This window comes from Corythoichthys intestinalis, chromosome 5 (assembly GCF_030265065.1).
Source record: "Corythoichthys intestinalis isolate RoL2023-P3 chromosome 5, ASM3026506v1, whole genome shotgun sequence".
Classification (NCBI taxonomy): Eukaryota; Metazoa; Chordata; class Actinopteri; order Syngnathiformes; family Syngnathidae; genus Corythoichthys; species Corythoichthys intestinalis.
Genome location: NC_080399.1, coordinates 27,700,554 through 27,724,110, shown reverse-complemented (window position 1 = coordinate 27,724,110; position 23,557 = coordinate 27,700,554). Strand labels below are relative to the sequence as shown.

Below are 23,557 nucleotides of genomic sequence, written 5' to 3'. Positions count from 1 at the left end.
TATTAAAGCCTGAGCCCGAGCAATTAACTAAACTTGCATGGCCAAGCCGGAAAAAATAGCCGAAATTGTATTTTTTTATTTACGAGGACCCAGAAGGAGGAAATGCGGGGATGCAATGCATCAGTCAGACCTGGACAGAGCACTGCTTGTAAAATGGTTGTGTTTTGTGTGATCACATTTGTGACGACGCCTATGTGCATAATGATAACAAATTAAAGCCTGTCTTTTGTAACAAATTCTCCCAGTTAAACAAGACTGTAAAATGCATATTCAATAAACATTTATATCTTTTATATTTGTGTGTCTGTTCTATCAGGTGGATAGTTCATGCTTCATTTCCTTGGCAAAATGCAGCAACAGACATTTATTTTAATTCCTTCGACTTGGCAGAAAAAAACGCAATTTTTCATAATTTTTAAATAATCTACATACTTTTTTGATCATTATAAATGCATGTACACAATAAAATAACGCTGGATAGGTTTGTTAAATATATTTCTGAGTGGGATATTGTGCTCTCATGGACGCACCTCTCTGACAAGGAGAGAACAGCAGCATATACAAAAATAAACTAAAATACTTTTAAATGACATTATTTTAATGACTCGAATCAGAACACACAAAAGAACAACCTGCCTCAACATAGATGAAGTGTTCTCTTGGTATACCAAAGTTCTTTAGAACAAAGTTTACACTTCACCTTTTGAAAAATCAGCAAGTGGAAGAAAGACATTAAAACGAGGGATACACTGTGTTGTCCCAATAATTTACAATATATATTCACACTGGTTATTATAATTTGAACCTTTTTACAAGAGAACTGTTCAAAATGATCCCAGACAGGGGATGTTCTCTTCTTTTTCGTTGTGCTTTTCGGTGCGTCCATTGCAAAACGAATCCGATTGAATTGAGGTTTGATGATGTGAGTTGGGTGTGTCAGTGTCACCTGTCAGCTCATTGTCGTCTCGGTGCGCCAGTTTATTTCGAATCACCCGCGAAACCATGTGTTGGCGATGACGTAGGAAGCCCGTCTCGTGAGGCTTCGGACGTAGCAACGTGCCTTCCGAGGCTTCGGGCGTGGCCACAAGCGTGATTAACACATGCGTCGATGCGCGCTTTGCAGATTTTTTTTCCGGTTTACTCGGCACACGCATCGGCGCCTCGGCACAGTAGGGCACATCACTAATTGTAAGGCTTTAGCCTATTGAAAAAAGGCTCCAAAGGCTGCCAAAATTCTCTCTACTCGTTTTACGCTGCCTTTTATCTCTCTAAATGGGTAAAACGGCGCCATTACAGGTTGAGCGCGACAATGCGTGAGTGGGTCATGCTGCGCATGCATTAATTGCGTTAACGTGATACATTTTTAAAAAATTAATTACCACCGTTATTGGGAGAAATTTGATAACCCTACCTTAAGCCTAAACTAAAGACTCTGGAAGAGTGTAACATATTATGTCTGTAACGTTAAATACAATTAGAAAACGATATAATTAAAAATATATATATATTAAAAAAAGGCATGGCCGATATTTTTTTGCCGATTCCGATACTTTGAAAATGACATGATCGGACCCGATCGATATGGACATCTCTGCTCGCTATGTGTGATTATCCAGAGTAGCTTATATATTAATAAATACTGTTTCCTTGTCAAATTTGGTGGGTGAGGCTTATAGTCAAATGTGCCTTATGGTAAAAAAAATTATAGCATTTTGTAATGTGAGTCTTCAGCATTATTGTATGTGTGTTATCAAGCCGACTTATACCTGGAGAGCATACAGTATATGGAGGGTGTGTGTGTGTGTGTGTGTGTGTGCGTTGGTTTCGCTACATTAGCGGGACATTTTATCGGTTTACGTACCAGCATTACCAGGACCAAACGGTTTATCGGGACACTTTCGGTGTCCCGATAATTCAAGCACTGTAAATGCATTCAGAACAATGGAAATGACATCCTCCCGCTTTTTCTCGTCATGTCCTCATAAGTACGAAAACCCGACATATTTGTGTCTCACACACGAAGTCATACACGCAGAAAAAATTTCCCGCCATTGGGCTTTCAGACACAAACGCGGGAAAAGAACACACAAATTTAGCGGACTTCATTGGCGGAGTACTTCCTTGACGTATTGGTCACCGATTGGCTGTTCTCAACGTCAGTCAAACGTCAATCAACGAGGTTCTCCGCAGTGATTGGAGGAATGCCTTTGGCGTCAACCCGGAAGCTCCAGAGGGGAGCGCTGTCAGTGATTGGCTGGTGAGTGGACACTTTTTGAGCACATGTAATGTCCCTTCAATGGAGGAGGTAAGGCAAATGTTTGATAAAAGCTATTTAAAGTACAGTCGAAGTGTATTAATGTGTTCGTGCTATAGTCGTTTACTCTCCCTACTGACTCTATTTCGCCGAGTTGTCTGGCTGTTTTAACGGAGTTTAGATACTTTTTCGTCAACTCTGCAACTAGGCAAAATAGTCAACAGGTTAAAGGGACGTCGATGTTCGTCTATAGGACATTAAACACTACAGTCTAAGTATATTAATGTGTTTGTGCCATAGTCGTTTGCTCTCCCGTTTAATTCTGTTGCACGGAGTCATCCAGCTGTTTAAACGGATTTATTTCGATACTTTTTCGTCAAGCCACATTCACAGTCCACAACTGAAGCTTTTCAAAATTGTCAGCGGGTAAAAGCGACGTCGATCTTCATCTATATAAACACTGTAGAGTTACGGATTTAACATGAGTACGTTTCTAAAACGCCGTTTTATCCATCAGCCTATTTCTGCTCATTCGGTGCCTCAATCGTTCCATTTAAAAAAAAAACAAAAACGACAACATAAAAACTCTTTAAATGCACCTTGTTTTATTCATCATTCATGAGTTGTAATGCAAAACTTCTGTCTAGAGCCCTGCCAGCCTTCCTGGTTTTGGTAGACTGATCTAACGTTCCTTATAATATGTGGCGTTTATGTGTAGATTGTATTTTATATGGTGCTATATGAGCAGTAACATTATGATATTTTAACTGCCGTCTAATTTAAATTTAAATATTGCTGAATTACACATTCTAACAATTAATAGCCTTCTTTATTCATGACATCTATTAGTTTGTCTGAAATATTATATTGTAATATTATTGTCTGTGGATTACAGCAAAGATGGCTGAGAAGAGAAGCAGGAGGAGAAAGAGTCCAGAACAAGATGCTGTGGAACATATAATTGAGGAAAAAGATAAAACATTCATTGAGGAAAGATTTATCAACCACTATAAAGGTAAATTTCATAATTTATTAAACTTTGTCTCCTTGCGTACTAGACTTGGAATATAAAAATAGTTCTTAATGTGGTTAAATCAAGAAAAATCTGGTTGTTAAACTGAGTTGCTGGCCTAATTAAGAAACAATGTTAAATTGAAATATACATGCATACTAGACATGGAAACAAGCTGTAAACAAGTACAGTCCCCGAGGTCACCTATCCGGTTTGTTTACCAATATTCCTTCTCTAACACACCTGAATCAAATAATCAGGACGGTTGATGATGTGATCATTTGATCCAGATGTGTCAGAGGAGGAAAACATGGAAAACAGGCTAGATATGTATCTTTGAGGAACGGACTTGGACACCCCTGCTGCAGAACCTCTGGATGGTGGATGCTCAAACCTCATCCTGATTACTTTCCCAGTGTGACCAAAGCCACCCCCCTACTCATCATTAACACACTAAAATTATTTCCTCACAGTATTGATTTTAAGCAACCAGTTGTGGCTACAAAGAAGCTTGTGCAAGTTCGTGCAAGACTATTGAAGCCAACAAACACTTGATAATTCTTTTGTAGTTTTAAATGCTTCCGTGGTCAAACATTGCAGTTAAATTTAAAAGCACAGTGTCCATGATTAATTGATAGGGTGGCTTCAGGAGACCTTTGGGGCCGTTTTATTACTAAATACAACTTGTTGCCATGCAACTCTGCTGTTTGGAAACTTTTTTTCCTTTGGTACTCCAGAAAGTTTATTTTCTCAGCAGGTAAAGAGTTAATAATTGACTTATTCCACTCGTATCCCCTTGAAAAGATGACCACAAATAAGGTTGGTTACAAAAGTTTTTTTTTTTTTTTTTCAGGGAGAGGTGTATTTGCAAGAGAGTACATTGAACCCAAAAGTTTTGTGGTGGAGTACCGAGGAGTTCTGTCTCTGAGTAAAGGTGCAGATGACAAAAGCAACAAATATGCATTTGATTTCATATGGAATGGAAAGCAATATTGGTAAGTATCTTACCCATTTATTTCCTTGTTACTTGTCCATAAAAATTAATATATATATTTATGAGATAAAATGCAGTAGCATATTCGAAAATGCGAAAGTAATCTTGTTCTGTTAAAATAAGGGTTCTGGTCTAACAAGTCTGCAACATGAATAACTGCAGGGTTCCCGCAGATCCTTAAAAAGTCTTAAAATGTCTTACATTTAAAATCCGGATCATTAAGGTCTTAAATTGCCTTCAATTTAATGGAAAATTGCAGTAGGTATTACATTTCCAGACGATGCATGTAATGCCAGGGAAATGACCGTCTTCCGTAAAACTTCTAATGGTGTGCATTTGTTTTATCAATGGCCTTGCACGATATACAAGAGTTTTGGATTAATATGTTATACGGTACGTTGTCCACTACCTCAGCATACGCGACTTGACATGACGGCATTTCCTGGTTGTTCGCGGTTGTAGAGGTGAGTGGGAATATGCCGAGATGGGGAAGTTGGAATTTAATAAATAAGGGACCGAAGATCTTTTATGTAAGCGGTGGTTGGCCCCTGGTCAAAATAACAACAGTGCCCGGTACAAAGTAGGGATGTGACAATATATTGGAAAGGTGGAATATCATGGTACTTTGTGGGCCAAAGGTTATCAATATGCTTCCACCAAGAATCAGTATATCATTTTTAAAAGGTGTCACTGTTTGGGGGGGAAAAAAAAGGAACCAACAGGTTGCGACCAAAATCTTCCATTAGAGTAGTGTCTGCTTTAGCTCTCTGGTTACCATTGACGGCACTAGACGTACAATCCAGTTACTGAAACTAGAGCATCCACAGCCAGTCTTTTGTGGGCATTTAAAGGTCACTTCATGTTCATGTTAGGTCATTTACAGGCTACTTCCTGTTGGTTTTGAGTCACTTCCTTTTCAGTAACCCAAGATAGACTACAAGGGACTTTTAAATGCCCCCAAATCAGCAGGAAGTGACCCATAAATGCCTCAACAGCAAAAGGAATTGACCGAAAATCAGCAAAAAATGACGTCAAATGCCACAAAATGAACTGGTTCTCTGCTATTAGCTACAACTGATGGCCATGGATGTCCAATCTGTTTGAAGTGGGAGTGTGGCAGCGAATGAACATTATTGATAAACTCATTCCTGTTCACAGCAGAAAGATATAAAGACCTTTTTTCTTTGCTTATTGCTTGTTTCATGCAATGATTTCCTGACACATATATCGATAATTGTTTTACCGCCATATCCTGAGATCATTGTTATGATTATGATTATCGTGAGGTATCCAGAGATTTCCACCCCAAATGCAAACTCAGCAACTTTTTCGTTAGGACAATAGGGGTTAAAGCCATCGATTCCCACACGATAGTTGGAAAAATACCATTTGTGGCAACAGTTGCGTTTACAGTAAAATAAAATGTTTTTTCCTTAAAAAAATTGTTGTGACATGTCTTGGTCTTAAATTCTATTTATTTTTAAAGTCTTAATTATGTCTTTAAAAGCATTAAGTTCTACCTTCAAAATGGTGCAAGAACCCTGAACTCATTTCATCAACTGATCTCGGATTTAATACAGCTGTTTGGGGCACCCATTGTGGTTTGGAAGAAGAACTTGGAGTTGCATAACCCTTTGAGTTATTTAACCCTTTATTTGCTGTCGTCATTAGTAGTTCAAAGTTACTCTCCTGATAGAATTAAATATGCAGTGGAAGGAAAATCAATATAAGGCATATAAATTTGACTATAAATAAGTATCTAAAGTAGCATATTGTCCAAAAAATGGATTTTACTATTCATATTAGAAGGCTAAAACTTGTGTATTAAATAGTTTCAGGTTAATTTATTTCAAGTACAAATAGAATCTCTCATGAATCAACTTTGGGTCCTGACCCTGTCTTAGGGAATTATTGTATTAGAACAGTTTTCATATAGTCGTCTACAGTCCCTTTCTAGTTTTAATTAATTTACCAGTATTGTAACTCCTTTATATTATCAGGTATCAGGACTTTAGAATACAATATATGAGTAAGGGATACATTATGCACCATTTATTGGAAAAACAAAATAGCTTGTTTTTAATTGAACTGTTTTTAATTGTGATTTTCCGTAATACCCTACAAATAATGGAACCACAAGCCAAGTTTAAAGTCACCGCCTTTTCCCCACAGCATAAATGCTTCAAAAGAAGACCAAACACTGGGACGACTAGTGAATGATGATCATGTTCATCCAAACTGCAAAGTCAAAAGAATCATGGTTCGAGGGAGACCACACTTGTGTCTGTTCGCTATCAAAGACATCTTTCCAGGAGAAGAAATAACTTATAACTATGGTGATTCCTCTTGGCCATGGCGCTCACTGGTGAGTCAATGTTTTCATGTTATTTATTGTATGCTGCAAAATTTGATTGTCAAGTTGCAAAAAATCTTTTCAATGTGACTGAATCCTCCTGTTAAGTCCCAATTTAAATGAAGTGAGACTATTTTGAGACTGCATTTCCTCTGCGTGATTTCAGGCACCTTGTGAAGAGCAAAGTGACCTGAAGGTCCACGAACGTGAGCCACCATCAGAAAAGGCAAGTAGTGACTTGTACTAGGACAGTGACTTGGCACGTAAATATATTCATCATATTTTGTTTATTGAATGGAACATATTTTTTCTGTTTCAATTAATCAAATTTGGCTATGTTATTAACTCATCCACAGGAAGCCTTGGGTAAGAGTGAGGCTGAGAGGACAGGAGTCAGTCTTGGTCTTGTTTCATCCCATGATGAACCAGTAAGTGGACTCGATTTTTGTTATGGATTTACCGAAAGCAAAATTCTTGACCGAAATCGAAAACCGTATATTGGCAACACTTGGCTGAAAACGAAGGGCCAAAAATGCAAATGTATATAATTCATGTTTTATATACCGTAATTTGATCAATTACTTACTTTCCGATTAATGCCCTTTGCGTTGGCATTTGTTCTACAACTCAGGAGGCACGAGACATTTTGTTTGAAAGGTGCCAATTCTGAAACCCCATGGGAAGGTGCGTTACCAGCGGCAGTGAGCGTTTTGTGTCAAACTCTAAATGGTGCTGGCGTCATCGTAGCAACACACGTCATGACCGATGAAACTTTGATGAATGCGTATTCTTGGAAGTTTGGGACACTCTAAAGATGGGTCTCACCCCTCCAGTTGCAAAGCTAAATGAGATCTCGTTGTATGTATATAGTTCACAACAACAACAACAACAACAACAAAACTATTCCAATCTTGACGAAACTATTAAAGTTCTTTACAAGGCTATTACAATCTCTCCTTAAAATGAGACTTGGTGTGTTTATGTACAAGAAGCGGAATTGATCGAGTCGGATGATTTCTAGTGGCGACCGAGCAGAGCGAAATCGATCCCGGGCGAATTAAACAGCGACTGGCGTAGGGGTGTGGAAGTCTCGGGGGAAAAAAATGTGACAAATAGAGGAAGTGATCGTACGATAAACCTATTGTTCTAAACCCCAGCAAATGCACATATTTGCATTTAAATCGTACTTTATTTCAATACTGTTCACTTGATTAATCTCTAAACTACTCACGCATTGACTCAAATGCACTGTACTTGATGAGACGCGGGACATCATTGGAAAGGAAACTTCAGAACGCGCATGCAGCCGCGATAAAGCAAATTTCTTTTCCTTCGTTTAATAATTTATATATTTCTTTGATTCACTAGAATACTTTTAAACCGCAGACATGTTGGCTGTGAGCCACTAGTGTTGCGTCTTGCCGTGTTTTGATTACGTCAACAAAAGAGACTATATGGTTCTTCACACTATTCAGTTGTAAAGTTTCTTTTAACCGAAAACCAAAAATGCAAGTTTAGATATTTTCGGCCGGAAGTTTTTGGCGCCTGTTTTTTGTGACTTTAAAAAAATATAGTGTATAAATATTCTATTGTACTGTGGGTTCCAAATTTCAATTGTCAGGCTGCAAAAAATATCTTTTTGACTCAAGCCTCCTGTTATATTCCCAAATTAAGTCAAGTGAGAGTATTTTGAGACGGTGCATTTCCTCTGTAATTTCAGGCACCTTGTGAAGAGCAAAGTGATCTGAAGATTCACAAAAGTGAGCCAGCATCAGAAAAGGTAAGTGATGACTTGTACTAGCACAGTGACTTGGCTGGTTTAATATAGTCATCATATATTACGACTACAACCCCTAGCAAAAAGTATGGAATCACCAGTCTCGGACGAGCACTCAGACATTTTATTATGTAGAACAACCTCTGATAAAAAGCTTGAAAAAATAATGAATTAGTTCAAAAGTACAACTCTTTAGCATTCTAAAACACAAAAAAATGAATAAAAAACATTGTGGTGGTCAGTAAATGTTACATTTATAGAGCAAGTGCAGGGAAATATGGAATTACTTCATTCTGAGCAAAAATATATGGAATCATACTTTTCTTTGGTGCCGTTAGTGAGATTTACAAAGATGACTGCCTGAAGAAACCATCAAAATTCCCTAAGTCCTTGATGATATGGGGCTGCATTTCAGGCAAAGGCACTGGGGAGATGGCTGTGGTTAAATCTTCACTAAATGCACAAGTTTACATAGGAATTTTAGACAGCTTTCTTATCCCTTGAATTAAAAATGTATGGGGACAATGAAATCATTTTCCAAGATGGCAATGCATCGTGTTACAGAGCTAAAACTGTTAAAGCATTCCTTGGAGAAAGACTCATCCAGTCAATGTCATGGCCTGCAAATAGCCCAGATCTCAGCACTATGGAAAACCTGTGGTGGAAATTGAAAAAAAAATGGTCCACAGCAAGGCTCCGACCTGCAAGGATGATCTGGCAACTGCAATCAAAGAGAGTTGGCACCAAATTGATGAAGAATACTCATCAAGACCATGCCTCAGAGACGGCAAGCTGTCATAAAAGTCAGAGGTGGTACAACTAAATACTAGAGATGTGTTATTTCTTTGTTTCTCATTATTCCATACATTTTTCCTCAGAATTGAGTGATTCCGTACTTATTTCCCTGCACTTGCGCTATAAAAGTACCATTTACTGACCACCACAATGTTTTTTTTATTCATTTCTTTTAGTGTTTCTGAATGCTAAAGAGTTGCACTTTTGAACTAACTCATTATTTTTTTCAAGCTCTTTATCTGAGTTAGTTCTACATAATAACATGTCTGAGAGTGCTCATCCGAAACGGCTGATTCTATACTTTTTGCTAGGGGTTGTACATAGGTCTTGCTGCCTAGTGTACATTGCAGTCTAACCTGGTAGACAAGAGGGTAGCCTCCCTCTGCCTTCGGTGGGGGATCCTAACTGTTGTTTGTGCTAATGTACCAAACAGCAGCAGCTCAGAGTATCCACCCTTTTTGGAGTCCTTTGAGCTGGTGCTAGGGAGTATGCTTCTAGGGACTCCCTTGTTCCGCTGGGGGACTTTAATGCTCACATGGGCAATGACAGTGGGACCTGGAGGGGCGTCATAAAGCCCGGCAGACCCAAGCGTTTTATGAGGGTTTGCTGGAAACGCCTGGCGGAGACCCCTGTCCAGGGAGAAGCAGGGGACATTGAGCCCCAGTGGACCATGTTCCGCGCCTCTATTGCAGAGGAGGTTGACCGTAGCTCAGCCCGCAAGGTGGTCTGGGCCCGTCGTGTCAGCAATCCCGGAACCCGCTGGTGGACAGCAGTGGTGAGGGATGCCGTCAAGCTGAAGGAGTCCTATTGCACCTTTTTGGCCTGCGGGACTCCAGAGGCAGTTGATGGGTATCGACTGGCCAAGGAACATGCGTCTCTGGTGGTCACTGAGGCAAAAACGCAGGCATACGAGGAGTTTGCTAAAGCCTTCGACAACAACATCAGGACCTCTTCAAAGAAAATTTGGTCCATCGTTCGGCATCTCAGGAAGTGAAAGCATTGCACCACCATCACTGTGCATAGTGTGTTTGGGGCGCTGCAGACTTCAGTCTGGGATGTTGTGAGTTGTTGGGCCAAATACTTTATACTCGGTTATACTCTATACTCCTCGACTTTACCAACACACCTTCTCATGAGGAAGGGTTGAAGTCACTGAGGTGGTTAAAAAGCTCCTCAGTGGCAAAAGTGGGATGAAGGCTCTCGATGTTAAGGGGTTGTCTTGGTTGACACACCTCTGAAACATCGCGTGGACATCGGGGACAGTGCCCCTGGATTTTTTTTTCTCTTTCATGGAATCGCTAAGTTGGCTCTTTCATTAACATATTCACAGGAAGCCTTGGGTGGGAGTGAGGCCAAGAGGAGAGGAGTCAGTCCCGGTCTTGTTGAATCAAATGATGATACGGTAAGTGGACTATTTTTGTTATAGGTGTACCGAAAGCAAAATTCTTGGCCAAAACCAAAAACCCTATATTAGAAACACTTGGCCGTTCCAATGATGACACATTTTGTGGACAGTAGTTTTATGATTTTAATTTGCATTACCACACTGATTGGTGTTAAGAACAACATTTGAAAAGTGTATATATATTTTTAAAGTTTAACTAAATCTTATGACAATTTTTTTCAATACTTTAAAATGGCTACAATCTTTTTGTGATTTTTTTTTTTTCTTTTTAAATATTTTCTGTTTAATTTTTGAATCCTGCCAAGTTTGTATTTTTACTGTGCCAGAATTGTTTGATAGGCAGCAAGCTATGCTGTATGTGTCAGGTGTTCACCTGACTTACCTCCATTATGAGGACACCCGTTTTTTAGTCTCCCCTCCCCCACCTCCATATTTAACGTTGATCAGGCAGTACGCTAATATGTGTGTCAGGTGTTCACCTGACTTACCTCCATTATGAGGACACCTATTTTTTTAGTCTCCCCTCCCCCACCTACATATTTAACGTTGATCTGGCAGTACGCTAATATGTGTGTCAGGTGTTCACCTGATTTACCTCCATTATGAGGACACCTATTTTTTTAGTCTCCCCTCCCCCACCTACATATTTAACGTTGATCAGGCAGTACGCAAAGATGTGTGTCAGGTGTTCACCTGACTTACCTCCATTATGAGGACACCTATTTTTTTAGTCTCCCCTCCCCCACCTACATATTTAACGTTGATCAGGCAGTACGCAAAGATGTGTGTTTCAGGTGTTCACCTGACTTACTTCCATTATGAGGACACCTGTTTTTTAAGCTCCCGCCACCCACCTATATCTTATACGCTGATCAAGCAGTAAGCCAAGATGTATGTGTCTGCTGTTTACCCGACTCGCCTGCATTATGAAGAGACCTTTAATTGTAAAACACCTATTAGTTTTCCCTCATTAGATTTCACATGTTGGTTTGTTGAAAATAAAACCTTTATTGGCTCCATGATCCCATAAAACGTGCAGAAGCTCTGGAATAATACATACTTTAGCCTTACAAAAAATTATTTTTATATTATATTGTTTATTGAATAATTTTTTTTTTTTTTCTATTTCAAGTAATCTCTAATTTTTGTTTATTAATTTATCCACAGGAATCTGTGGCCGGCATTGAGGCAGAGATGACAGGAGTCAGTCCTGGTGTTGGATCATTCAAGGATAATACAGTGAGTTGACTGTATTTTGTGATGTCATGCTTTTGAATCCAATAATAATTTAGCTTTATTTGGCCATATGAAGATGCTCAAGAGTCAACACCTTACGGAACGATGTAACTACTTGATACAGAATACAGATTAGGACAGCCTAGAAGCAGTCCTGTGTGGACAGGGACATACAGTGGGACAAATAAGTATTTAGTCTACCACTAATTGTGCAAGTTTTCTTACTTGAAAATATTAGAGAGGCCTGTAATTGTCAACATGGTTAAACCTCAACCATGAGAGACAGAATGTGGGAAAAAAAAAGAAACTCACATTGTTTGATTTTTAAAGAATTTATTTGCAAATCATGGTGGAAAATAAGTATTTGGTCAATACCAAAAGTTCATCTCAATACTTTGTCATGTACCCTTTGTTGGCAATAACGGAGGTCAAACGTTTTCTGTAACTCTTCACAAGCTTTTCACACACTGTTGCTGGTATTTTGGCCCATTCCTCCATGCAGATCTCCTCTAGAGCAGTGATGTTTTGGGGTTGTTGTTGGGCAACACACTTGCAACTCCCTCCGCAGATTTTCTATGGGGTTGAGACCTGGAGACTGGCTAGGCCACTCCAGGACCTTGAAATGCTTCTTATGAAGCCACTCCTTTGTTGCCCTGGCTGTGTGTTTGGGATCATTGTCATGCTGAAAGATCCAGCCACGTCTCATCTTCAATGCCCTTGCTGATGGAAGGAGATTTTCGCTCAAAATCTCTCAATACATGGCCCCATTCATTCTTTCCCTTACACAGATCAGTCGTCCTGGTCCCTTTGCAGAAAAACAGCCCAAAAGCATGATGTTTCCACCCCCATACTTCACAGTGGGTATGGTGCAATTCAGTATTCTTTCTCCTCCGAAAAAAGAGAACCTGTGTTTCTACCAAAATGTTCTATTTTGGTTTCATCTGACCATTACACATTCTCCCAGTCCTCTTCTGGATCATCCAAATGCTCTCTAGCGAACCGCAGACGGACCTAGACGTGTACTTTCTTCAGCAGGGGGACACGTCTGGCAGTGCAGGATTTGAGTCCCTGGCGGCGCATTGTGTTACTGATAGTAGCCTTTGTTACTGTGGTCCCAGCTCTCTGTAGGTCACTCACTAGGTCCCCCCCCACCCCCCCGTGTGGTTCTGGGATTTTTGCTCCCCGTTCTTGTTATCATTTTGACGCCACGGGGTGAGGAGGGAGTTGAAAGTCCGTGTTGCCCAACGAACGCCCCAAAACATCACTGCTCTAGAGAAGATCTGCATGGAGGAATGGGCCAAAATACCAGCAACAGTGTGTGAAAAGCTTGTGAAGAGTTACAGAAAACGTTTGGCCTCCGTTATTGCCAACAAAGGGTACATAACAAAGTATTGAGATGAACTTTTGGTATAGACCAAATACTTATCTTCCACCATGATTTGCAAATAAATTCTTTAAAAGTCAAACAATGTGATTTTCTGTTTTTATTTTTTTTCCACATTCTGTCTCATGGTTGAGGTTTAGCCATGTTGACAATTACAGGCCTGTCTAATATTTTCAAGTGGGAGAACTTGCACAATTAGTGGTTGACTAAATACTTATTTGCCCCACTGTACTTACTAGATCTGACAACAAGCTAGTGTGTCAAGTGTTCATGTGATGTACTTGATTTTTGCAGGCACTTCTTTTTCCTGTGTTTAAATGTTTCAATAAAGTTGTACCTCTAGATATGAATTTGTCCAAGGACTTTAAGATAAAATGGTCATATGTTGAGCGGGATTTCCCAAAAGAATACTTAATACTATAATTGGGTTAATTCGTTTCAAAGCCCAAAAACGATGAGAAAAGTAATTAGATTACTCACAACTGACAAAAATGACGCTGTTATTAACAACACTGGTTATGTGGACTTCTGATCTGCCAGCTTGTTGTCTTCTGTCATCTTCTAAAATTACAACTGGCTGACGACTCTTCAGATGTTCATTCGTGGCCGACAAGCTTGGCGTTGCAGACTGCACACGACCGTATACCCTCCTTTGTTTCGTTGAAATAAGTCCATGCTTTGGCTACAATGGTGTGCTTTTTTTGGCTTTGTGTCGCTTTACCCGCTTGCGCTCCGCCATCCTCAACTTTCTACATTATAAATATATATATATATATTTATTTATTTTAACCCTTTATTAACCGTCGACGGAATGTTGTGCTCGACGCATTTGTCATTGACGACGTCGACTAGTCGGGACAGCTCTAGTCTCTTTATCCTTAATCCATATCAGCAAAAGGCGTTTAATCTCTTCCGACATAGTGCTCTGACGTTTATAGAGAATAGTTGCCCCCTTGGATGCTTTGACCATTTTGATGGCTTCCATCTGCTTGAGAACCTTCCAGATCATAGACATATTCCTGTCGTGTTGAACCCTCTTGATTGTCATACTTTTTTTTTTCTTTTTTTAGTGCCACCATAGAATGTTTGGTGCAGTTCTCAGTGCTTTGGAAAATTGTGAAGACTGCACTGGGCCTGTCTCCAGTTTAAAATGGCTTGGTGTGACATGCAAATGTTTGTATTTTTCATTACTTAAACAGATATTTTATTAAGTTACTGAAAATATTTGTTGAACTAAAGCAAAATTGTTCACTTTAATGGTTCTCTTAAATGTGCTTTTAGTATGTTCAAGATCATGGCATAAATCCTGTTTTTTGAAGAAGAATTCATCACTGGTATGTTTGTCTTCATAAGCATTTGAACTTTTGCTCCAAACTGTTTGATATTTGAACTGTGACATATGACTTATGTCAACATTTTTTTTTTTTTTTTTTTGCTGTTTAGGATGCTACTAAGTCTTGGGATCATGTTTCTGACTCTGAAATCAGTGATTCAGGTTCAGACGATGTCTACCTTCCATCAAGAAGCTCTGATGGATCCAGCTCTGATTTTCCTACTGACACTGAACATAATGAGGATGCACAATCAGTAATCTTGCCATATCTTGGACAAGTTAAACCACTTCCTTCTGAGGGAAAAACAAAGAGAGTTCCGCTGTTGGAACAGAAGGCCTCCAAATCTGACTGCATCAATGACCAACCCTGTTCTGATAATGGAGTGACTCATCGTGATAACTGGATTATTTCAACAAATACGGCCGAGCAGCCTCCCACCCCGGCCGAGCAGCCTCCCACCCCGGCCGAGCAGCCTCCCACCCCGGCTGAGCCTCTTCCTAGCATATCAACTCAACAAATCTCTTCTTGCACTTTAAAGAATTACTGCTATGTTTGCAAAAAAGCCCAATCCAAAATTTCTCGGCACTTTAAAAAGCATGAGAAAGAAGATTTGGACATTGCCCGAGCATTGTCATTACCCAAGAACTCAAAAGAGAGAAAAATGTTATTGGATAAGTTGCGGAACAAAGGAAATTATGAGCATAATCAGGAGGTAATAAATAGCCATAGTGGATCACTGAAAGTCAGAAGAAGAGCTGGATCATCAAAAGTCTCTGAGAACTCCAAAAGGTATGTCCATTGTACATATTGCAAAGGTATGTTTCTTCGCAAAGAGCTGTGGCGCCACACAAAAAGGTGTCCATTAAAGAAAAAAACTGAGGACCATCAAAGGAGCAAAGTCTTATCTCTGGCTGATATGGCGGAGTCAACCAGCTGTCACACCATTTCCACTGGCGTGTGGAAGGTGCTCGGAAAGATGAGGCAAGACGACATAGGATCTGTAGTGCGCAATGATTTCATCATATTGCAACTGGCCCAGTCGCTGTACAACAAGCATGGGAATGACCCCACAAAATTTGAGTACATTAGGACAAAGGTTCGGGAAATGGGTAGACTTTTATTGACTCTAAGAGTGATGTATTCTATTCAAAGCTTTGAAGATGGTGTAAAACCAAACAACTTCTACAAAATTGTTAATGCTGTGAAAAGAGTTTCAGGATATGATGAAGAGAAAAACTCGTATTCCACACCAAGTCTTGCCCTGAAGTTGGGGCACTCGTTGAAAAAAATTGGGGACATTATTCTTTGCAGAGCTATAGCAGCAGAGGATGAACATTTGATAAAAGCAACTGAACGATTCATCAGACTCTGCTCAAAAGAATGGGCCGGATATGTCTCTCACACTGCACTGGCTACTTTGAGAAAGTCAAGGTTCAATCAACCATCCATCATACCATTCACAGAGGATGTGCAAAAGTTACATAAATACCTGGAGGAGAACTCGGCTATTGCCATACACAACTTAAAAAAACATGAGTCTCCTCAGGCATATGGAGAACTTGCAAGGTTGACACTTTCACAAATAATACTCTTTAATAGACGCCGTGCAGGTGAAGTTTCAAAAATGTCTCTGGAATCCTTCAAGAAAAGAGACCAAACTGAGCTTCATGGTGATGTAGCTGCCAGTCTGTCACTTTTTGAACAGAAGCTAGCAAGGCACTTTAGCAGAGTGGAAATTATGGGTAAAAGAGGCAGGAAAGTGGCAGTTTTGTTGAACCCTGAGGTTGTTTGTGCGACAACACTTCTCGTAGAGAAAAGACAGATGTGCAATGTGCACAAGGACAACCCTTTCCTATTTGGAAGGCCAGAATGCCCCTTCACAAGCCACTACAGAGGACAGGATTGTGTTAGAACATTTGCACGCTTGTGTGGCGCAAAGAATCCACAGTATCTGAGGTCTACACAACTTCGAAAGCACATTGCGACCCAATCCCAAATCTTGAACCTTAAGAACAACGAACTGGATCAACTGGCTAACTTTTTGGGCCATGATATTAGAGTTCACAGAGACTTTTACCGTCTGCCAGAAGCCACGATTGAAGTGGCAAAAATCACGAAGATTCTGCTTGCTATGGAGAAAGGAACGTTGGCACAGTTCAAGGGGAAGTCTCTTGATGAGATTGAGATTGAAGGTATGTAGTGGTAAGGCACACTAATTGACAAAGCTCAAATTTGCAAGAAATAATAGTTATATTCATTATTTTCCTAAATTGGGAATATAAACAAATATTTGGAATGCAAAAAGTACAAGCAGAAGATTTATATTTTTGCCTTTTTCCCCCAAGATAAATTGGATCCAGAAATGTATGGTGAGTTGGATGATGGAGACGACAAAGTGGATGAGGATGATGAAAGCAGCAGTGACGATGAACACAACGAAGGTGAAAGAGGGAGAGACGAAGAAAATGGTGGAGATGAAGACGGAGGCACAGGGAGAGACGAAGAAAATGGTGGAGACGAAGACGGAGGCACAGGGAGAGACGAAGAAAATGGTGGAGCCGAAGACGGGGGCACAGGGAGAGACGAAGAAAATGGTGGAGACGAAGACGGAGGCAGAGGTTGTCCCCTTGGACTAATGGGTATGTATTAAATGTCTTGTGCATTTGCGGCATTATGTCGCTCAAAAACCATATTTTTTGGCATTGTGGTATTGATTTAATAAACCCTATGATAAACGGATCTAATAAGGATGATGAAGAACGATACTATCAGGGTACCATCATTGGTGTGGTTTAGGAGTTAAAGGCATGGACAAAAATATTGGCAATCCTGAAATGTTTCCCAAAAATCCATTTCTACCACAATTTGTTGAAATTTGAAATGTTGGTATGCACGTTTATTAATTGCTATATTCCATTATAAAGACACAAAATGATGAAGAAAAAAAGCACAAATTGATACGTTTTTAAACAAAACATAAAAAAAAAAAATGGCCCAGGGAATATTATTGGCTCCTTGTAAAAAAGAGTGGGGGGTGGTGAAGCCACCTAGAATAGGGCTGCCCAAGTCCGGTCCTCGAGAGCCCCTATACAGCTTGTTTTCCATGTCTCCCTCCTTTAACACACCTGAATCAAATGATCAGCTCATCAGCAAGCTCTGCAAGAGCCTGATAATGATCCTGATTATTTGAGTCAGGTGTGTTGAAGGAGGGAGAAATGGAAAACAAGCTAGATAGGGGCTCTCGAGGACTGGACTTGGGCACCCCTGACCTAGAATGTTTAAAATTTGACCTTGCTGTTGTATGCTTGTCATGAAGGGAAAAATTGTATAAGGATTTAAGAAGCTAAAATAGTAAAAGCATTTCTCATAAGGAGAAATTATGAATTTTCAGGAAACATTCCAGAGGTTGCAATACTTTAGTTTATGCCTGTATTTGTCTATGTGCAAGTATCTGCAATGACCAAAGTAGTGCTGATAGATGTTTTGTTCTCTTTTGACCAGAAAACGAAAGAATGGAGATCGACGAAGAGCAAAACAGTTCCTCTGGTAATACAAAATAAAGCTATTGCAGTCAGTAATATCTGTCTTTGTTGCCAATAAGAACACAAGCCAATATAAACTTTTAATCAATTAGCGGTTAGTCTGATACTGGAGATTAGCTTTGCAACCCTCTTCCAGGAGCCTGATAGGTGGCATTAGGTAAAATTGCATGTACTGTTTATAGTGATTCATACTGCAGTAACAGTTTGCAAGATTTCAGTGGCTGTGGAATTTTTTTTAGTTTGCAGTTAGGATATTTAATGTAATTTCAGAAATTTTATATTTTTGTTTTAGGAAAACGAAAAACAACTATATTGACTGAGGATTTGGTCAAGACTTCCAAAGGTACAGTCATTTCTTTATAATTGCAGTGATGTTACAGCTATGTTTCAGTGATTAGTTTTGTTTAGGGAAAAAAAGTCTCCTTGAATGGATTGAATTTTATACTGTCTATAGTAACAGAATTTGTTGCTTCTCCAGGACAGAAGAAAAAGTGTGTCGTCAGCAGTTCCAGAGGTATCTAATCCATTTATTCCAGTAATTCATCCATAATTAACAATTAAAAGCTAAATAACAAATTTTTAAAAGTACATTTGTTCATAGAATACGCTAGGTATTCGCTACAGTGTACAGTGGGGAGAACAAGTATTTGATACACTGCCGATTTTGCTGGTTTTCCTACTTGCAAGCCATGTAGAGGTCTGTAATTTGTATCGTAAGTTCTCTTCAACTGCGAGGGACGGAATCTAATACAAAAATCCAGAAAATCACATTGTATAATTTTAAATAATACATTTGTATTTAACTGCATGAAATAAGTATTTGATACATTACCAACTCGTAAATATTTCGGCTCTTAGTTCTTTTTTAAGAACCCCTCCTGTTCTCCACTCATTACCGGAGGAAACATCTTTTTTTGGGGCTGCTGCTCTGCCATGGGTACAGGACGACTGCACCGTATTGAGGGGAGGATGGATGGGGCTATGTATCGCCAGATCTTGGCTGACAACCTCCTTCCTTCAGTGAGAGCCCTGAAGATGGGTCGTGGCTGGGTCTTCCAGCATGACAACGACCCAAAGCACACCGCCAAGGCAACTAAAGAGTGGCTCCGTAAGACGCATCTTAAGGTCCTGGAGTGGCCTAGCCAGTCACCAGATCTGAACCCGATAGAAAAATCTATGGAGGGAGCTGAAAGTCCGTGTTTCCCGGCAGCAGCCCCGAAACCTGAAGACTCTGGAGAAGATCTGCATGGAGGAGTGGGCCAAAATCCCTGCTGCAGTGTGTGCAAACCTTGTCAAGGACTACAGGAAACGTTTGGTATCTGTAATGGCAAACAAAGGTTTCTGTACCAAATATTAAGTTTGATTTTTGTGATGTATCAAATACTTATTTCTTGCAATTAAATACAAATTTATTATTTAAAAATCATACAACATGATTTTCAGTTTTTTTTGTATTCGACTCCGCCCCTCACAGTTGAAGAGAACTTATGATACAAATTACATACCTCTACATGCTTTGCAAGTTGGAAAACCAGCAAAATCGGCAGTGTATCAAATACTTGTTCTCCCCACTGTACACTGTATATGATATCTTTCCCCTAACAGTCACTGGCTTTCCAAACAAATTAACATTTATTTCTCCAGATTTTTTAATATGCTATTGGTACTAAAAAGCACATCACTTTGAAAGAAACCTTCATTATGCTTGTGAAGGACAGAAATTACCTGGTTGAGTCATATGGGACTCGGACACCAAATGGGCAACTGCTATGGTGTTCTCACCGTAATCATGATAATTTCCCTCTAAATTTTTAATTTAACAATAATTATAAGTAGAACATAATTAAATAATATTTCACTAGCTCAAATGTTATTTTCAATAAAATTTACACTAAGCATCTATTGTCTTGAATCTTAACATATGGCATTTTCATTGACAGAGATCAAACGCAGAAAATATGTGAAGAGGCCATGGAGCAACGCCGAAATCAGCGCTGTCATGAAATTCTTCAAAACCCACATCGAAAAAGGGAAATTGGCAAGTAAGATTGAGTGTGAACAATGCAAACTAGCTGAGGACCCGATTTTGAAGAATAGAACCCTTCAAAATATTAGGGATTTTGTGAGGAACCGTGGCCTTAAGTTAAAAAAATAGGTTCTAATTAAGTATTTATGTTAACTTTTATTAGTGCAATATTTGGTTTACATTTTATTTGATTTTTTGCAGAAAAATGACTTCTTTTTTTTTTTTGTGTGTGTGTGAAAGGCAAGTTCAGGTTGTCCTTATTTTTTTTTTCTTGCACATTGTTTTAAGTTATGATAAAAGTATTAGAATTGATTCATGGCCAAGTGGGCATTTTTATAGACAGGAGTTAAGGGGTTACTTGAACAGTTTTTTCAAAAGTTGTTAATGTTTGTTGAACAATTAAGCACTTTCTAATAAGGTTGTACTGTAGCGTTGTTAGGTTAAATAGGTTCTAATTAAGTATTTATGTTAACTTTTATTAGTGCAATATTTGGTTTACATTTTATTTGAAGATTTTTTGCAGAAAAATGACTTTTTTTGTGAAAGGCAAGTTCAGGTTGTTGTCCTTATATTTTTTCTTGCACATTGTTTTAAGTTGTGATAAAAGTATTAAAATTTATTCATGGCCAAGTGGGCATTTTTATAGACAGGAGTTAAGGGGTTATTTGATCAGTTTTTTCAAAAGTTGTTAATGTTTGTTGAACAATAAAGCACTTTCTAATAAGGTTGTACTGTAGCGTTGTTGTACAATTATTTCTGTGAGCATTCCTTACTGTAATCAGTTTCACAGTCATCAAAATCAGTGATTGTCACATCTTTTTCAAGGTCTTTTTAATCCGGAACACTTTGTGTAGCTGTTTGAAGTCTAGCTGTTTTGGCTCTGCTGTGCATCCTGCTTGAGGGGAGGGCTGTAAACATTCTATGGGCAAGGTGAGTGAGGTTCTTCAGAATACTGGTGCGAGGTAGTCATTGAAATTATTTGCTGATTTATCTGCTGAAGAACATTTTCTACACCATGCAGTGAAGCAAGATGTTAAGTTAATGACCATTGGGCATTTGGAAAAAAAATTATGGTTGAGGTTTTCAGTATCAGCAGCCTTCAATTACCCGACGCCCAGGTTGATCAATTATGACAGCAGTGTCGCTCAAGCTACTGTTCTGACATTGCAAGCACGCTGTCAAGAGAATCATCCAGATAAACTTTCTCTTTAGGATTTCAGATTGCACCAGTGGTACTAATGGTGTGTTCACTCTTTAGTGATACATTTGATTTGCCATATAAAACTAGGGTCGACAGTAGTATAGGACCAGCAGGATCATCAAATGTTTTATTCCGATTGTGTGAGTGCATAGTTCATGTCTGGGTAATGTCCTGTCAAACCAGTGTGGTCCTCACAAACAAGGGTTTTGTTTGGGTTGTGTGTATGTATACTGTATATGTGTGGGTAATGTCCTGTCAAACCAGTATTGTCCTCACAAACGAGGCTTTTGTCTGGATTTTGTGTATGTATGTGTGGATAATGTCCTCTCAAGCCAGTGTGGTCCTCACAAACAAGGGTTTTGTTTGGGTTGTGTGTATGTATACTGTATATGTGTGGGTAATGTCCTGTCAAATCAGTATGGTCCTCATAAACAAGGGTTTTGTCTGGATTGTGTGTCCCTACCCTTGAAGTTTACAGTCACCGAGACAATTTCGTGTTTTCCATGAAAACTGTTTAATCAAACGACTTACAAAATAAATAGGAAATATATTCAAAACTATTGACAGGGTTAAAAATCATTTTTATTTGAAAATTCTCCTTGAAACTGCTTTCGATAAAGAATGCTTCACTTGCAACAATTACAGGATTGACCTTTGGCATTCTAGCTGTTCATTTGTCGGTCATGTAAAAAAAAAAAAAAAATCACTCATCCTTCAAGAAGACGCTCCCATTAAATGGATGAGCTTGATGGGCACGTCATGTGTACCATGCAGCCAAGCTTCAACAGCAGCTCAATGGATTGAGATCAGGTGACTGTGCGAGTCACTATTACAGATCGAATACCAGCATTCTGCTTCTTCCCAAAATAGTTTTTAAAATGTGAGGGTGTTCTTTGGGTCATTTTTTCTGTTGTGGCATGAAATGGGCTTTTATACCCTATCTTTTATACCCTGTACAAATATCCCACTTCACCATTACATTACTCCCACCATGCTTGACAGAGGGCTTCAAGCACTCTATGGGATTCTCTTTAAGGTAAAAGGGTTTTTGAAAAGGGAAGGCTATCGCTCCATTTTGCATTGTCATGCCATTCCCTGCAGACAATGCATGAACGAAGCCCATTTCATCCTACAGTAGGACGATGACGCAAAGTACACCTCCAAACTATGCATGAACTATCTAGGGAACAGGTGCTAGTATTCTATCTTCAGTGGAGTGGCCAGCACAGTTACCAGAGCTCAAACCCAATGAATTAATGTGGGAGTAGCTTCACCAAATGGTACGCGAAAAAGTGCCCATCAAGCCAATCCAATTTATGGAAGGGACATCTGGAAGCGTGGGGTCAAATTTCTCAAGATTAAATTGACATATTTACAGCTAGAATGACAAAGGTCTACAATGTTCCAGTTAATGCAAAAGGAGCCTTAAAGTGAAGTTTGAGGGGGGGGAAAACATATAATATGTGTGTGTATGGAGAATGTCTTGTTAAATCAATGTGGTCCTTACAAACAAGGGTTTTGTCCTGAATGTGTGTCATATGACCCTTAAAACCAGGTGTGCCCCCCTAAGCCACCATTGTACTAGGAAACGCCCCCTCCCGCCCCGTCCTCGTAATGCTGGAAAATGTCAGGTGGCCATATCTACAGATTCTTTCACAATATTTGAATTCTAAATAGACAGGAATTTTTCTCAATTTTTTTGGACCAGTTTTATCTTTGTTGGACCTCTCTAGGACAAAGGGAAAGGTAGGTCCCCATAAACCACCACTGGACCGGTTTGAGAAAAATGCCCTGATAAACCACCCAAACCTGTATGTGTGTGTGTGTGTGTGTGTGTGTGTGTGTGTGTGTGTGTGTGTGTGTGTGTGTGTTTATGACATGCTGTAAATGTAATTGCCTCTGATAGTTTTCTCAGGTAAATTGTCAGTCTACATCATTGTTATGTGTGTGATATGAGCAAATGCATACCTGGGTAGTGTACTTTGCTACATTGTGTGCATGTTTGGGATGTGCGTGCAGTCCATAGATTGCCTTTTTGTTTATTTGTGAAAACTATTATGAGAGTTATTACGTTTGTGCCATCATTTCAACACTTTTTGAGATTTCAAGACACACCATGTTTGTTGGAACAAAGCTATCACAGAACTTGTGTGCGGACTGGGTGGGGGGGGGGGGTCCTTCAGATATACCCAATTCATCACCAGATTTGTCAGTGCCAAACAGAGAGGCAGGAGAGTGCGTGGT

General features: G+C 39.4%; 2 protein-coding genes across 9 annotated transcripts in view; one reads left to right on the top strand and one right to left on the bottom strand.

Moving 5' to 3' along the window:
* Positions 1 to 23,557, bottom strand: part of LOC130915886 (transcription factor SOX-6-like) — a 233,973-nt gene that overhangs the window by 62,676 nt on the left and 147,740 nt on the right. The gene's annotated exons all lie outside the window — the stretch shown is intronic.
* LOC130915885 (uncharacterized) lies at positions 1,701 to 22,671 on the top strand. Of its 4 annotated transcripts, none has more exons than XM_057836058.1 (17): positions 1,701 to 2,305; positions 3,150 to 3,269; positions 4,120 to 4,261; positions 6,433 to 6,625; positions 6,780 to 6,839; positions 6,970 to 7,041; positions 8,334 to 8,393; positions 10,516 to 10,587; positions 11,758 to 11,829; positions 14,281 to 14,383; positions 14,492 to 14,544; positions 14,654 to 16,736; positions 16,890 to 17,183; positions 18,046 to 18,090; positions 18,379 to 18,429; positions 18,570 to 18,600; positions 20,027 to 22,671. In XM_057836058.1, exons 2-17 carry the CDS (start codon positions 3,155 to 3,157, stop codon positions 20,130 to 20,132), a joined length of 3,552 nt encoding a protein of 1,183 aa, XP_057692041.1. In that variant the 5' UTR covers positions 1,701 to 2,305; positions 3,150 to 3,154; the 3' UTR covers positions 20,133 to 22,671. The 4 variants fall into 4 exon arrangements, with proteins under 4 accessions (XP_057692041.1, XP_057692039.1, XP_057692042.1 ...); XM_057836056.1 differs by having other exon boundaries at positions 18,565 to 18,600; XM_057836059.1 differs by lacking the exon at positions 20,027 to 22,671 and adding an exon at positions 18,945 to 19,642 and having other exon boundaries at positions 1,702 to 2,305; positions 18,565 to 18,600.